Here is a 17,174-nt window from a genome sequence, read left to right on the forward strand (position 1 = left end):
TTTTTTTTTCCCAATCCTACTTTTCTTAATCACATTGATTATCTTATATCTGTGGTTTATTTTTTTCTTATAAGTTTTTTGAATTTTATAGACTTATATTTAATAAAACTATACTGATGTGTTTATCAATAAATATTTTTATAAAATTTATTACAAGTTATTATAATATAAAATTATAAATTTAACATCAATGGATCATATACAGGATAAATTAAAAAGAACATCTTTAATTAAAAAAGATTAGAGATATTGGAAAGAAAGAAAAAGAGAGGGACACACGTAAACCCATGAATGGAGTTCCTTTTTATTTATGCATTTTTTTTTATCTAATTTTGGCTCCTTGTTATCCTGTTTTTCTCTCTCCTCTACCTTTCTGTTTTTTTCCTCTGTCCTCTGATCTCTCCCTGTTTTCAGGCGATTTCCGGGTTTCCTTTCCAAAACCCTAAATTCTCATTTTCGAATTCTATCTATCTTTCATTGCTTTAATCAGCAATCAATCTTCTCAAGTATAAGTAAATAGTCACTCATATTTTTTAATTAATTAATACTAATAATTCCATATTATTTTCCCACTATTTGTATCATTATTTCATTCGTGATAATAAGGAATACTTATCATTATCCTTAATTTGTAACTTAACCCGTGAATTTTACTTTTTAATATTTTCGTGGGTTGCAGTCAAAGTTAGAAAAAAAGGGAAAAAATTTGAAATTTGTTCTTTTTGTTTTTAATTTTTCAATTTCTGTCTTGCCCAAACGTTTCCCTAGTTGTCGTTGTGTTTTTTTCGGTGTTTTTGTTTCGAGGGAAAAAACGCGGAGAAGGGGAAATATTTTGGAGGCAAGTTTTGTTTTCTGGTGGTTGTGATTTGGATTGTTTCGGCGAGGTTAAGGATATCTATCTGTTAAAAAAAAACTGATTTTTGCCTTATTTTTTCAAAAAGAGGATCTTTTTGTTTTGGTTCTTGATGGTGGAGGAAGGGTGTGATGATTGAATTTAAGGGTGGATTTGAAGAATCAGTGGTGACCCTTTTGTTGTTGTGTTTGTGGATAGCTGTTATTTTCATCTCTTTGGTTTTGGGGATGAGTAGAAATGATGGCCAGAAACAACGGCACCTTCTTCATGGAGGTGTTGCTGCTGGTACTGGTGGTAAAACCAACAGCAATGGCTTTATTCCCGGCTCCTTTCGTACTTTCTCTGGTTACCTGAAGATTGTTTCATCTGGTGCTTCTACCGTTGCTCGGTCAGCTGCTGCCTCTTTTGCATCATCGATTTTGGATAAGCATGATGTTGCTGACCGTGATCGGGTATGTATGAGTGACCTATAACTTGTGGAACTAGAAAATAGTAACTTGCTTGCTCATCATGGCTGTCAATTTTATGAATTGCAGCTTGCTTCCTTGTATTCATGACATAAGATATTTGTGGATTGGAATTAGATTAATTATTTGCTTTTATTGCTCATTCTATCTTGTCCAATTGGATTTGGTTTTCCCAAACATAGTTTATGCAATTCAAGTTGAGGAGTAATTGTTGTTACTGTTAGTTCATTCTTGGGAGGATCTCATGTCAGATGCAAGGTGTACAGGGTAGAGTTTGAAGTTAAATATGGGAGAATTAACGGATTAGATATTTTAAAATACAAGCACCTGATTGTCAGATTGGATTCTCTTACCATTTGAGTTTTACTCTTTGAAGTGCAAACTTGCACTGTACAGAATAGATATTTATACTTTAGATACGATGAGTGATGACTATGATTTTTTTTTCAGTTCCTTTAGTAATAATTATTATTTTGAATTTGTTGCATGCTAGTTTTCACATATAGAAGTGTCGTGTACGTTCTTTTAATAATTGAACATCTATATGTGCAATTTCTTATGGCAATGAGGATGTCATCATTTATCCCAGTAGGTCAGCAGGAGTGCACTTGTTGGGGTATATGGCCTCTAGTTTGTAAAGTTCTTGAGCATGCTTGCAATGTTCATTCAATAGCAACCCCCAGTCAAACAGAATGTCTTAAAAGATGAAATTTAGAATAGGTTTTATTAAGAAAGAAACATAAAGTGTATTTTGCTAATCAGGTTTTATGAATTTTCTTATCAAGGAGTGGGTTATTTATTGGAAAGAGGCATCCAATTGGTATATATATTTTTTTTTGCTTTCTAATAGAAGAAATTAATTAAGAGAGGAAAACATTACAATGAAATTTGTTGACTAGGGATTCTCCCTAACTTATAAGTGGACCAATATGGAGGAAAAAACACAAAGGGATCTAAGCTGCACAATCTGTTGGAAAAAAACCCTCTAGAGGACCATGAGCTATACACCAAATAGTGAAATGCGTAATATTTATTCCAAATTAGCTGTTCTACCAAAGAAACCTCATTACAGATATGAGATCTGTACTCTAGCAATGTTAAATTGTAGCATAGTATCACTGTAAGAATTTAGCTCCACTGTTTTGTGCATCAACCATCAGATACTAGACATAGTGCTTTTACTCAACTAAATGTACTGTTCTGTTCTGTGTGTGATGTCGCTGAACATCCATCAAATGCACCCATGAGTTCTTTCTAATGTGACAGTTTCTGAAGTAAAAATAACAAAGCTGGACTTTTTGGTAGTATTGTGTGATAGATTTAATGTTCTTATGTAATTTATTATTTACCAAGTATCCTTATGTTTTGGAACTATTGGGCCTTTTAATCTTTTGCCATTGTATAAATGGTGCCACCTATTCTTATATTTCATATATTTATTTCCTTATGTTAAATGGATGTTTGTTTAGGAGGGACGTATTCTATATATGATTTTCTTATCTGCCCTTTCATGCTTTTGGCTCTGATTTCTGTTTGCTTAGTTACTTATTTAATATTGAAATTTGGTACATTATTTTTCTTTTTTCTTTGTTACATATTTCAATTTGGTGTTAAGATTGAGGTGACAATTTTCAATTACTTCCAAATATGTATAGGTTATTTGGGCTGGGTTTGACACATTAGAGGGCCAGGGAGAAGTTATTAGACAAGTACTTCTTCTAGGCTATTGGTCTGGCTTCCAGGTTTTGGATGTTGATGATTCAAATAATGTCTGTGACCTAGTTTCCAGAAACGATGGCCCTGTTTCTTTTATGCAAATGGTACCAAGTCCAACTGTATTGAAGAAACTGGAGGACAAGTTTGTAGACAAGCGTCCATTGTTGGCTGTATGTGTGAATGATTTCTTGGCAGGAGGAGGCAATATACGTGAGGGTTTGGTTGCCACTTGCAATGGGGGCACTTTAAACCACCATGACCAAGTGAATGGAAACTATCTGCCAACTACTGTTCAATTTTATTCTATGAGGTCTCAATCATATATTCATACACTAAACTTTAGATCAGTTGTTTATTCTGTAAGATGTAGTTCTCGAGTAGTTGCTGTTTCTCTTTCCACCCAGGTACACTTTCTAATATCTATGTTAAGTTCCTCTAAATTTGTTTTACTCTAATGTTTAATGGTATCTTTATTTTGCAGATACACTGTTTTTCTCCCACAACTTTAGTAAGGGAGTATATTTTACATACCAATCCTATAGCAATGAGTTATCCTGGTTCGGGAGGCATTGGATTTGGACCACTGGCAGTGGGTCCTAGATGGCTGGCCTATAGTGGAAGTCCTGCTGTAATAGCCTCTTCTGGGCGTGTCAGTCCACACCATTTGACACCTTCTGCAAGCTTTCCTGGTTTTTCTTCAAATGGGAGCTTGGTTGCACACTATGCCAAAGAGTCTAGCAAGCATCTTGCTGCTGGGATTGTGACCCTTGGAGATATGGGGTACAAGAAGCTTTCTGGTTACTGCTCAGAACTTCTCCCAGATAACAGTGGTTCTATACAATCTGTAAATTCTAGCACAAAAGGAAATGGAATCATTCATGGCCATTCAACAGATGTGGAAAGTGTTGGGATGGTAATAATGGTTCTTTGTAATAATTTTTCATTCACTTGTAATTCTACACATATGTGCTTGATTATCTTCTATGACAGCATCTTCCCTGTCTTTGGTTGTACACACCTGGTCTTTCCTTACTATTGGCTCAAATACTGTTGCAAACATAGTTGTCGTTCTGAAAATGACAGTCTAGTACAATTTTTCAATTGCTCAAGAGTTTTGCACTGTGTATCATCTCAAGTTGGATTCTTGCATGTATATTTTGGTCTTGGTTACTCTTGTACAATATGGCAACTGATGCTAATACTGTTAATATTTTTATTTTACTATCATAACTTATTATTCTCTTTCAGGTCATTGTAAGAGATATAGTCAGTAAAAATGTCGTTGCCCAATTTCAAGCCCACAAGAGTTCCATTTCAGCTTTATGCTTTGATCCTAGTGGGACCATCTTAGTGACTGCTTCTGTTCAGGGGCATAACATTAATGTTTTTAAGATAATGCCTGGATATGAGACAGTGTCTGCATCTGATGCTGCCCCTTCTTATGTTCATCTCTACAGGCTGCAACGAGGCTTGACAAATGCAGTGAGTTCATCTTCCTGCCCAGTCTTTCTTTGGAATAATACTTGTTCATTTTTTATTTTCAAAATGCATCAATAAGTGGTCGAGACCTTTTCTAAATCTGTGTTTGACTTTTCAGGTTATTCAAGATATTAGTTTTAGCATTGATACCAGGTGGATTATGATTAGTTCCTCAAGGGGCACTAGCCATCTGTTTGCTATAAATCCTCAAGGAGGACCTGTAAATATTCTGTCATGTGACAATAGTTTAACAGAAAAAGATGGTTTGAATGTTATGCCTAATCAAGCAGTTCATTGGCCTCGTAGTTCAGCTGTAGAAATTTGTAAACGGCAGAGCTTCTGTGCTGCTGGTCCTCCGATCACACTCTCTGCTGTAAGCAGAATTAGGAATGGATCTAATGGATGGAGAAGCACGGTAACTGGTGCTGCTTCTGGGGCTATTGCTTCTTCTTTCCATAATTTTGAAGGCAGAAGTACCTTGGACGTTAATGGGAACTATTCCAAGGAAAAGTATCATCTATTTGTCTTTACATCCACAGGTTCAATGATACAATATGCTCTGCAGACAATTAACTGTCAAGATTCAGGTGTTGTTTCTGGATTAGTGCCTGCACATGAGTCTGCCCCTCTGACTGATGCAAGAGTAGTTGTTGAGCCTATCAAGAAGTGGAATATAAATCGAAGATATAGTTGGAGAGAGGGAGAAGAAAATATCGACATTTATGGAGACAATGGAGTTTCAGACATCGATAAAGTATATTCGGAGGACGTAAAAGATAATATCATCAGCCCTAAAATGAAGAATGTATCTGTGAAATTAAATTCATGTTCTGAGAAAGAACATCATTTGTATATTTCAGAAGCTGAACTGCAAATGCATGAAGCTAAGACACCATTGTGGGCAAAGACTGAGGTGTGTTATCTTAAAACTTGAGAATGCAATTTTTTAATGTTTTTAAAACATTATAATGCTTGAAAGTTTGACATTTAAACATGTGATTCTGTTTCCGACCAGATATATTTTCATTCAGTGGCTAAAGAGGATACTTTGATGATGGATGAAAAGGCTGCTTCTGGAGGGGAATTTGAGATTGAAAAGATCCCGACTCGCGTGATAGAAGCTAGGTTGAAAGACTTGGTTCCAATTCTTGACTTTATTCAGACTTCAAAATTTCAATATACAAGGTTCGATTGACTAATTAGTCTACTTGTTAGTTATTATTAGGTAGGCCAAAAGGTTTGGGCTGTGGATATTGCGTGCTCTTTATTATTTGGTTGTAATGACATTTCCTCACTTTCAAAAGCTTCTATTGTTTTTCCATTAACTCTCTGCATTCAAGGAGACAGTTTACTTATATAAATGAAAAAAATATTTTCTTACAGGACTCCTGCTGTGGAAAACAAGTTGAATGCACCATTTTTGCATCAAAATTCTAAGTTGTTTGAAAAGGGAAGGATTTCACCAGGGAGTAGATCTCCTGGTTGTATGACTAATTCTGGTGGAAATATTGCTGAATTTAATGGTGGCTTTGAAGGAAATGAGTGGGATGAGGGTTCGATTCCAGCAGAAGCAGAGGGTCTTGTAAATAACAATAACACCCTTAAACCAGATACTAGGCCAGAGACTGTAAATAATAGAAGAGGGCACATAGAGATGGATGTTCATCACATGTTTGTAAATAGTGACAGAAAAGGCCTGAAACTGGAGAATCCCCATGAAGAAAAAGAAGGGGATTTTGATTGAAGGTAGTAGTTATATTTTAATTTCTGATATAGATTTGTCAAAACATTAGTTTCTGACATAATTAAATTGATTTACTAAATCGATCAAATATTTGTGATATTACTGACCAATAGTCTGGCTGTTTATATGTGTAATTGAGCTATGGTTGCTAATAATTGAATGTAATTTTCTTTCTTTTCATAGGCATGAAATATTCTTTCATTTCGCACCGGGGGCTGTTAACTTTGTTGGTTATAGTTGAAGAGGTATAGAGAAGTTTGAGTTGTAAGGGCTTGACTGCTATACCAAAATGTGGATATTACATTGGGATTCTTCAGTTGACTTTGTAAATAACAGATAAATTCATATAATAAATAATTAGCTTTGATGGATTTAGTTTTCTTAATAGAATGAATGTGTAAAGAAAGTAAGGATGCTTCCATATTCTACCACTTTACACTTCTACTAAGGATTCAATTCAGTTGTAATATCCAGTGTAAATAATAGCACCACCTTGTATCTTATCTTTTGCCTTTCATTCTATTTAATTACATTGGTTTTTTATAAGATAGTTGTGTGGATTGGTTTCTGTTACGAAGTGGACTCAATCTCATAAAATCGGTTTATGGGGTGAGGTTTGTATTCCCACTTATATACAATCGGCTTATGGGATGAGGTCTGTACTCCCACTTATATACAATGAAATATTTCCATTTCTAGTAATGTGAGATCTCCAATACTTTTCATATTTTTCACTCTTTTATTTTCTCCATCTCTCTTTCCATGCTATCAAACTCATCCTTAAGTAGTACAAGGTTCAAGAACTATGATTAATTTGATATTAAAAATAATTGTATTAGTTAAATAATGTATAAGATAATATTAAAGAATTATAATTTCTTAATTTGATAACACTAAAATTAAAAGTGGCATATTTTACAAGTTTTTAATATTAAAAATTATGTATACAAAACTATTATATGATAATATTTACGTCTTGGGTTCAATGATATAAAATATCGCTTTTTAAAAGTAAGAAGTTTGAATTAAAAACAAAATGACAAAAAAAATGTAGTTTTCTTACAATTTTTAAGGAGAATGTCAAAATAATATTGCATCAAGAATTTTTCATCGAAAAATATTTTTCTAAAGAAGTATTTTTCTTAACACGTTGAAAATTGATTTTTAATTCCTTTTTTTCTATATTAATATATTTTTAATTTCTTTTTTTCTATATTAATCTATCAATTTTCAGCCTAGTTCAACAGAAGATATGTTATTTTATTTGAATAAATTTAATATTAAATAATTTCAATAAAGTATATGTAAATAGTTTATGTAAAAGATGGTATGTAAATTGTACGGGTATCGGACGAGTAATCCACTTGGCGATCGTGTCAAAACACACTTTAAAGTACTTATCACTTAATAAATGACAGCAATGACAGTTATGAAAATTCTTTATGGGTCATAATCATGCCTACTTAATGCGGGTGACATATCCAAGAAATCAACTAAGCACTGATTAACTGAAAGATATTGAAGATATTCTCCAAATATTAAATATATAGATATATCAATATATCTATCTATAAATCAGGGATCACCATACACATCAGTTAACAACTAATATTCGACCCATCATAACAAAGGCCCTTGATTGAACATTATAAATAAACCATTGACAGAGGTGTAAGGTACGCTTTAATCAGTTTTACAAATATACATAGAGTACTTACTTATCGTCGGAATACCTTTTTCTAGTCATCCCCGATCGAGCACCAACAGTTAGAGGAGGAGACATGAAGGAAGGAACAAGGAGACAATCGACACATAAGCAATTGTACAATCAGATCCAGGTACTATCTAATGTTGAACCAAGTGGTGTTCAAGCTTTGAAGAATCCAAACTCTTTGAAGGATGTTGAAGCCTTGGCTGTGCTTGGTGTTGCTGTGCTGGTTTAGTATAGTTCTGGGGTAGTTTGAGTATTGTAATCCACCCCTTGATCGAATCTAAAGCATAAGCATCTCAATCTTTGTGAAAGTAAAATGTTTTCAAACTAAGTTAAAACAACTAATTGTTTTGTCGAAACAACTGATTCTTTATACTTAGATGTTTTGAGAAAAGATTGAAAACTGTTTTTGAAATGGTTGAATTGTTAAGAACCAAAACAACCGATTGATTCGAAGAAACAACCGATTGTTTGTTTTGGGACCATAACAGAAAAACTGTTTTATCTTTGACTGAGCTTTAAATGATTTAACTGCTTATGCTCCAGTCATTAAATGCTTTGACCAATCTTTTAATGCAATTTAAGAGTTTGTTAAGATTTGATAACAAACTACATCTTTGAATATATTCAGAAAAACAGATTTGTAAAACTAGAATTTTGAATAGAGTTTTCTGAGTTTTTCAAAGAGCTGAGATTGCTGAAACTTTGTGATTGATCAAAGTCTGTGGAATAGGATTCTGCTTGTATTGATTTCAGATTATCTTCTGTAACAAGTGTAATCCTTGTACTCTGTGAAACAAGTTTCGTTTCTGTGTTTGCTGAGATTGGCTGTGTGTTCTTGAGGGGATCAATATCAACAATCTTGATGTTGGTGTGTTGGCCAAGAAGAGTGTGTTTCTTGAGGTGTTTAAGGTCATTCTCTTGGTTGTTGTGTAAGTGATCAAGTTGTGATTGCTTAGTGGATTTCCTCAGGGTTTCTGAGAAGACTGGATGTAGCTCTGGATTTGAAGTGAACCAGTATAAATTTCTGTGTGCAATCTCTCTATCCCTAACTCTTTAAATTCAGTTTTGATATTTGTTAACTGGTATAAACAATCGATTGTTTCGTTAAAACAACTGATTGTTTTTACTAGTATTGTGCCTTTTGCTTTATGTTTTGAAAAACTGATTTCTTAATCAAGGTTTTCTTGAAGTATTTTCATTCTATGCTTAAAAGTTTACAAAAACCCTCTTTAAACTATTCACCCCCCCTCTCGTTTAAAGCCATATATTCTAACATCTAAGCCCACTTTACCTATACAGGTACAATTGGCGCCCACCGTGGTGCCGAGATAGGATTCAATTTCAAGCAAGCAACAATGGTGTCAACAAGGAACGCATGCAACAACGATCAGATCACTGAAGAGCAGATTGCCATGTTTCAAAACACTCAAAAAAGAAATGGAGGAGATGCGTAAAAAAGGCATCGAAGATCAACGGATGAAGAAGAAGAAGTGCGCCTTCTCAAAGAGAAGAACAAAGAATTGAAACGAAAACTCAACGGAACCGATCGAGGAGAGCAATCTTGGTCGGGCAATCACACTAATTAGGAAAACATGGTGACTACTCGAACGCAAACTCAACAGGCGTCTCGACAAACCGAGCAGGCTCGCACGACCAATGATGATGATGGTCCAAAAGGACATCCTTTTACTGACGAAATCATGGTGGCATAGTTCCCTTCCAAATGGAAGAGACTCAACATCAAACTCTATGATGGTTCCACAAATCCGGACGAGCACCTGAATGTTTACAAAACATAGATGAATCTCTACACCACAAACAAGGCAGTATGGTGTAAGGTCTTCCCACTTCTCTCCAGGATGGGGCGCTCAGTTGGTTTACCTAACTCCCACCAAACTCGGTGGACAGTTTTAAAACTCTATCAGCAAAGTTCAACACTCAATACGCAACAAATCGACCACACCATATGTCATCCATAGCTCTCCTCAACATCAGGCAGGAGAAGGGGGAACCCTTGCATACATTCATGGAGAGATTTAGCAAAGTCTCTCTAAGCATCAAAACCTTCATGCCATAAATAGCCATGTATCACTTGATTTCGGCGCTCCAACCCGGCTAGTTCACCAATAATCTGATAAAGAAACTGGTCAAGAATCTTGACGAATTGCGAATTTGGGCCACCAAATTCATGCAAATTGAGAAGTTATGCAATTTCCACAAAAGTTTTCGGGCTGAAAGTGGAGGAGATAAGGGAAAGGAGAATGATCGGGAAAACCGATCCACGACCGATCGATTTGACTGATTCAGGGAAAACCGATGTCCTCGGTTCCATACTTATACCACATTAAATGTTGTGAGGGATAAAATCATGGATGAAGCCTTACAGGCAGAACTACTCCTGACCTTGAAAAAGTTACAAAGTCCGAGAAATGTCGATATGTCCAAACATTGTCGGTACCATCGTAACTTCATACATACGACCGAAGGCACTCTAGCACTGAAGGACAAAATAGAGGAGCTTATATAAGTCAATTATTTGCGCAAGTTTGTTCAAACAAACAGGAGCTCGTATCAATCCCCCACAAAGGGAAAGGTACCCTTCCAGAAAGCGGAAGGATCAGTACATACGACGTGGTCGAGAAGGATCATGTCGTTTTGAAGATGACCAACGCCCTATCAAACAACAAAGAAGGAGCAAAAGTCCTGTACGACGAGGTTGGCCTCAAAGCGAAAGTCCTCGGTGGACGATTGTTCGAGACGCGACGTCCGCGAGGTCATAAATACCATCGTCAACGGAACCCCGCACGGAGGTAGTAATTGAAGGGAGGGACGATCACATCGAAGTTCTTCTCTAGAAAGAAGAAGTCCCAAACATTGTGTGGGCAGATAAATACTATCGTTGGAGGATTTGCAGAGGAAGGGTGTTCCAGTTCCGCCCGTAAGAAGCACCTTCAGGACTAACCGAGAATTCCCCCAATTCTTTTTACAGATGACGATTTTACTGTTATCGATCCTGCTCAAGACGATCCCATAGTCATCACCGTAGAGATCAATAAATTTGCCATCACCAAGGTCTTGGTGGATCAAGGCAGCTCGGTCGACATTTTGTACTGGAAGACTTAAAACAAATGGGATTCCATAATCAGAAAACCAACCCTATGACGATCAAATTGTTGGGTTTTCCAGAGAACGAGTGGACACGCGAGGTTTCATCAACTTGTATACCACATTCGAAGAAGGTAGATATCTTTGCAAAACCATAAAAATCAGATACCTTCTGGTAAATGCAAACACTTCCTAAAATATATTGCTTGGTCGTTCGTCCATTAACTGTCTGAAAGCAATAGTGTCCACTCCACACCTTGCAATGAACTTTCCTTTGAAAGTAGGTGACATGGTTATTGTCCATGTTGATCAAAAAACAACTCGCGAATGTTGAGTCGCAAGCATAAAAGTCGAACCAACTAGTCGACTTTATAGGGCATCGCCGCGCGGACGATCAACTGGAAGAAGAGGACGCTTGCCAGGATCTAGAGGGTCGATCAAAGATTGGTCACGAGAAAGAAATCCCCAAATAAAAAGCATATGGTTGCTTTGGTCGACTTTGACCATTGGCTGGACGAGGCCCGCATCGAACTACCTTCGCCCGTTATCCCTACTTGATGAAGAACATGTAACACACATGGGGACTTCCTTGAAGCCGAACGACAGTAAACAGATAAGCCAAACATTAATTGATAATGCTGATTTGTTTGCTTGGACAACTTCAGATATGCCCAGAGTGAGTCCGGACATCATTACACATCGCCTTTCCGTCTACAAAGAGGCCAAACCTATTGCCCAAAAGAAACGCAAGATGGGCAAAGAAAAGAGGCAAAAAAATTAGTAAAAGTTGGCTTTATCAAGAAAGCACACTACACCACCTGGCTGGCTAATGTGGCATGGTTAAAAAGTCAAATGGCAAATGGAGAATGTGCATTGATTACACCAACCTTAACAAAGCCTGTCTGAAGGATTCTTACCCTCTACCAAGCATCGAACGCCTAACAGATGGAGCGACTGACCACAATATCTTAAGGTTTTTTGGATGCACACTCTGGATACAATCAAATCTAGATGCAACCATGAGATAAGGAAAAACAACGTTCATGATTGACTGTGACAACTTCTGCTATAAGGAAAAAACCTGTTTTCTATTTATTGAATCTTATACTATTGTTCCTTGTTGGTTTGATATTCGTCCTTTGGGACAAATTACTACTTCTGACATGGTACACTTGCAGAAAAATAGTCATCAAGTTTTTGGCGTCGTTGTCGGGGAACAATTTAAATTTTGAGTACAAATTCTTAAATTTTGTGAATATTTTAATTGTTTTTGTTTTCTTTATTGTTTTAATTTTTTTTATTTACATATTTGTTTTATTTTATTTTCATATTTATTTTGAATTTTTTTATTTGCTTTCAATTTTGATTTTTAAAAGTTTATTTTTTTACTGTTAGTGATTCCTTGTGCTAATCCTTGAGTGAGTTGTCTTATTTGATATTAAAAGGAAGCTAACAAAGACCAATTATTATTTGAATAAGAGATTGAAAAGGCAGCTAGAAGAAACAGGGAGACAAAGAGAAAAGGAAAACAAGGAGACACTAGAGAAGAATCCTCAATCACTTCTTCCTTTCCCATTAGTATTTCTCAGGAATAAAATAACATGGCTAAAGAGAAAACACCACCTCCTAAGAGAACACTTGGAGATTATGCCATGTAGCAGGGGCCAAGGAATTTTTCTAGTATTGCAGTACCTTCTACCACCAAGGCCTAGGAGATAAAAATCAGTTCCCATCAATTTACAACAATGGACCATGAAGATCCATATACACATTTGTCTACATTTTATGAATTGGAGGGAGTAATGGGCTTTCAATCAAGTGGTATTGAAGTTGTTTATATGTGTTTCTTTCCCTTTTCATTGGCAGGAAAGGCTAAAGAATGGCTCAAATCACATCCAAATTAGAGTCTCACTAGTTGGAAGGATGTAGAGGAAAAAAATTTACAAATATTTTTTTTCCATTATCTCACTATATTAAAGAAAATTCAGATATTTCTATGTTCAAACAAGGAGCGGATGAAGCCTTCTGTGAGACATGGGAGAGAATCAAGGTGATGATGAGAAAATTTCCAAATCATGAGTTTGAAGACATTGCTCAATTGAGCATCTTTCATAAGGGTCTCAAATTTGATACCAAGATGCTTCTACATGCTACAGTTGGTGGTACAATGATGGTGATTGACACAGAGAAAAAAACAAAGATTATTGATGCATTGGCATCAACATATTATCAAGCCCAAAATGATAGACAAAATGAGCTAAAGAAGGGGATGATGGATCATAATACTTCAAATGCACTTTTGGCTCATAACAAAAATTTGACACAACAACTTGAGGCATTAGCTCCACAAATAGCTAAACTACCACAACAATTACAAGTTGTGCAATCTTCTCAGAGTCAAAATCAATCAATAAGGTATGATTTTTTATGGAGGTGATCATCCCAATGGTCATTGTTCTTACCAAAATAATTCATATGAAGCAAAAGTAGATTACATGGGCAATCAGGGAAAGCAATAATAATTATTCTCAAGGTTGGAAAAGAAATAAGAATCAAAATTTTGGGTGGAAACAAGATAGTGGTCCATTTAACAAGCAAGGTCATTTCCAACAATAACCACCCCTCTGTCCTTTAGTTCCTGAAAGATTGAACAAATTTGAAGATACCTTGAAAAATTTCATGAAAGCTGCTCTAGCCAGTCAAGAGAACAATATGGAGGCAATCAGAAATTTAGAAATGCAGATAGGAAAAATTGCCAAACAATTGGCAGAGAGACATAGTGGTCAGTTTTTAGCCAACACACAAACCAATCCAAAGGAACAACACAATATAATTACCATTGAAAGTGGTAAAATAGTAGGAGGAGGGGATGGTGTAGTGTGCTTTCTTGATGGAGAGGGAGAAGAATAGGATTTAGGAGGAAAAAAAAGAGTGAAAATAAAGGGAAAGGTGTTCCTTTAAAATATTTACCATATCCTCATGCTCCTTCAAAAAAAGATAAAGAGAGACAATTTTTTATAATTTGCATTCTAATATTTCTTTTGCAGAGGCTCTGGAGCAAAGGCCAACTTGTGAAAAAATATATAAAGGAGTTGGCAAAAAAGAAAAGAGCTTCATTGATGAAAGGAATATAAAGATGGAGGTTGGTTGCAATGCTATCATTAAAAAAAACTTGCCCCTAAAATCTAAAGATCCAACAAAATTTTACTATCCCAGTAACCATAGGTGTTTTATTTGTGGATAAGGCTTTATTGGATCTAGGGGCAAGTCTAAATTTAATGTCTTTAGCTATGTTGAAGAAAATAGGCGATTTGGAGATTAACACCACCAAGATGACATTACAATTAGCTGATAGAGTAACCAAGTATCCATATGGTGTGTTCGAAGATGTTCTGGTTAAGGTGGATAAATTCATATTTCCCGTAGATTTTGTTGTAATGGACATAGGAGAAGACATGGAAGTTCCTCTAATACTTGGCAGACCCTTCATGAAAACAACTAAAGTTGTTATTGATATTGATAAGGGAATGTAGAAAGTGTGAACTCAAAATGATGAGGTAACTTTTAATATTTTTGGTTTGAAAATTTTTAATACAGGGGAAGATTGCTTACTGAGAGATGCAATAAGTATATTTTATTTTTTATTGGTTGATTTTATTTTTTGTTTTGAGTTTTGTTGATAAATTCATGTTTTTGCATAAATTTCAAAAAATATTGTGTAGGGAAACTCGCTCATGTGTGATATAGCTCACCTAGGCGAGTTAAGAAATTTAAAAAGGGATTCTCTCTGGAGTACTATTGCCCAAGCGAGACAACGATTGCTTAAGCGAGATTCCACTAATATAATCTCGCCTGGGCGAGATACAACTCGCTTGAGTTAGTTTGACGGTCCAAAAGTGTGTAATTGAGGGCAACCTAACCCCTATAGGCCTCCAAATCAGTTTAGAGCTTATGTAGCTTGGCCTAGGGACAAATTATATTATTCAGGGGGCAGATACAACAGATGAAGCATAACCATCTACAGTTGTAGATGAGAAGGATGAATTGCTAAGAAGAGAAGACTGAGCACTAAAGCATAACAAAAACATGGTTTTATCTTTCTAGTTATTTCTTTTCAGTTGTTTAAATTTTCTTGTATTTTATTATTGATTTGTTTTCTAGTTTTATTTTTCTTAAATAATAAAAATTGCAATATTAAATTGAATTATGGAAAAAAAAATATTAATCAGAATTTGTGTGTGAATATTAAACAGTGAAATGAATTAGACGCATATTGGAAAATAAAATATGATTGAATCCATATTCAAATATGGTTGAAATTAGGATACATGAAAAATTAACAGGATGATTGATTAGAACATAGAATGGCAAAACAATAAGGAAAAGACTAATTAAACCAAGTGAGTGTGTGAACCTTAAACAGTTTTGAGAGATTTACTGATAAATTAATAGTTGTGGTTGCTTAATTTTTATTTTATGTTACATCATAAAAGAGCATGAAGACGATTGATACCTTTGTGTTAATTAGGAACCCAGGGCAAAATAGTCAACCTTTTCTTAAATATAATTCATTTTTTTAATAACCCTTTTTGAGCCAAGAATTTTTGTTATTATTGCACCCTAAACCTTGAGTGATATATTTTCCTACCCATTAGCATGTGTAAGGAAGGAAAACATAGATTCAATATATATATATATATATATGTTGGTTCTAGTTCTTTAAAATGTGCATTTTGTTATCTAAAAAACCAATAATTTTTGGAAACCCAACCTCATTATAAACTTGTAAAAAACCTTAAGATTCATGTTTTTAATATGATTGTGATATCAAGATGAAATGAAAAGAAACTGTGATTTCATAGGATTCAATGAAAATAGAGAGAAACACTTACTTGTGAGCATATGAGAAGAAATTCATTGATGAATTGTCATTTTATTGTTTTAGTATATGATCCCCTAGAAGTTGATTGTATCTATATTTTGTTATACTTAAAGTTGGAAGCAACATAAGTTTCTAACTTAATTTATTCTTTAGTGAATAAAGCAGTTTTGATATTTAAATTCAAATATGATTTATTTATATTCATTTACTATTCTTGAGGACAAACAAGATTTTAGGTTGGGGGGAGTTGATAAGTGTCATATTTCAGTAATTTTTCATATTAAAAGACAAGCACTTATGGATATTTATTGATAAAATAACTATAATTTAACCCCTAATTTATTAATTTAAATTTTTTTTACATATTTTGTGATTATAATATGAATAAGAACGATTTATTCCCAAATTTGTGTTAATTTCAGGATTCTGGACGAAAATGAAGATAAAAGGGCTAAAGGGGAATATACAAGATGAAAAAGGAAAGCTCGAATGCTAAAACATTTGCCCCAACTCGCCTAAGCCAGAAGCACTCTAGAGGAACTCGCCTAAGCGAGCCCAATCACGCTCAGGCAAGATCACTACAGAAAAGTTGAGCTTTTTCTTGTCCAACTCGCCCAAGCGAGCCTAATCACGCCTAGGCGACAAGTCACTTAGCCCACACCCAACTAGGTTAAGTATGAGGCATGAGACATAACCATAGACATTATTGGGAGAATAGGAGGTGATAGAAAACACTAGAGGAGGCAACCGTCAAGGAGAAACATCCTCCTGAATCTTCTTTTCTTGCTTTTCATGCTTGTAATGTCCAACATGAGTGGCTAATTCTACCCTTTGGGATTGCGAGTAATCTATTGAAACCCTTTATGTACTAAGGTGATATTTAAACATAATATTTTGTTCTTGATTGATTATTGGTATTGTCATTTTATTCTTAGTGCTTGTTTTATCATGATTTTGATCCTTAGATTTGACTGAAAAATACTTCTAAGCATCTAGCTTAAATGATAATGCTTAACATATTTAAATGTTAGGAATAGATTTGAAATATTAATTGCTATCAACATATGATACGAAGTTTTTATAAATATGTGAGGAATCAATACTTAGGAGACTGACTATCTTAATAATTTTATTGCGCAGGGGGTTGCAGAATCAAGGGGGGAACATGAGGCGGAGCTCACCCAACAGGCTGAAAACTTCAAGAAAGCTGAGGC

At 35.1% G+C, this 17,174-nt stretch overlaps 1 protein-coding gene and 1 non-coding gene across 2 annotated transcripts; one reads left to right on the forward strand and one right to left on the reverse strand.

The window, feature by feature from the left end:
- Nucleotides 1-289: 289 nt before the first annotated feature.
- LOC137820269 (autophagy-related protein 18f) lies at nucleotides 290-6,644 on the forward strand. The gene is made up of 8 exons (XM_068624254.2): nucleotides 290-1,305; nucleotides 2,976-3,440; nucleotides 3,518-3,949; nucleotides 4,285-4,518; nucleotides 4,634-5,428; nucleotides 5,531-5,700; nucleotides 5,899-6,261; nucleotides 6,443-6,644. The coding sequence occupies exons 1-7, from the start codon at nucleotides 985-987 to the stop codon at nucleotides 6,257-6,259; spliced, it is 2,778 nt and encodes a 925-aa protein (XP_068480355.1). The 5' UTR covers nucleotides 290-984; the 3' UTR covers nucleotides 6,260-6,261; nucleotides 6,443-6,644.
- A 6,414-nt stretch (nucleotides 6,645-13,058) lies between these two features.
- On the reverse strand, nucleotides 13,059-13,160 carry LOC137812041 (small nucleolar RNA R71). Its single transcript, XR_011081226.1, has one exon. It is a non-coding gene; the product is annotated as a small nucleolar RNA R71 (small nucleolar RNA).
- Between the last annotated feature and the right edge of the window lie 4,014 nt (nucleotides 13,161-17,174).

Source organism: Phaseolus vulgaris, chromosome 11 (assembly GCF_051622355.1).
Source record: "Phaseolus vulgaris cultivar YP4 chromosome 11, ASM5162235v1, whole genome shotgun sequence".
NCBI classification, from domain to species: domain Eukaryota; kingdom Viridiplantae; phylum Streptophyta; class Magnoliopsida; order Fabales; family Fabaceae; genus Phaseolus; species Phaseolus vulgaris.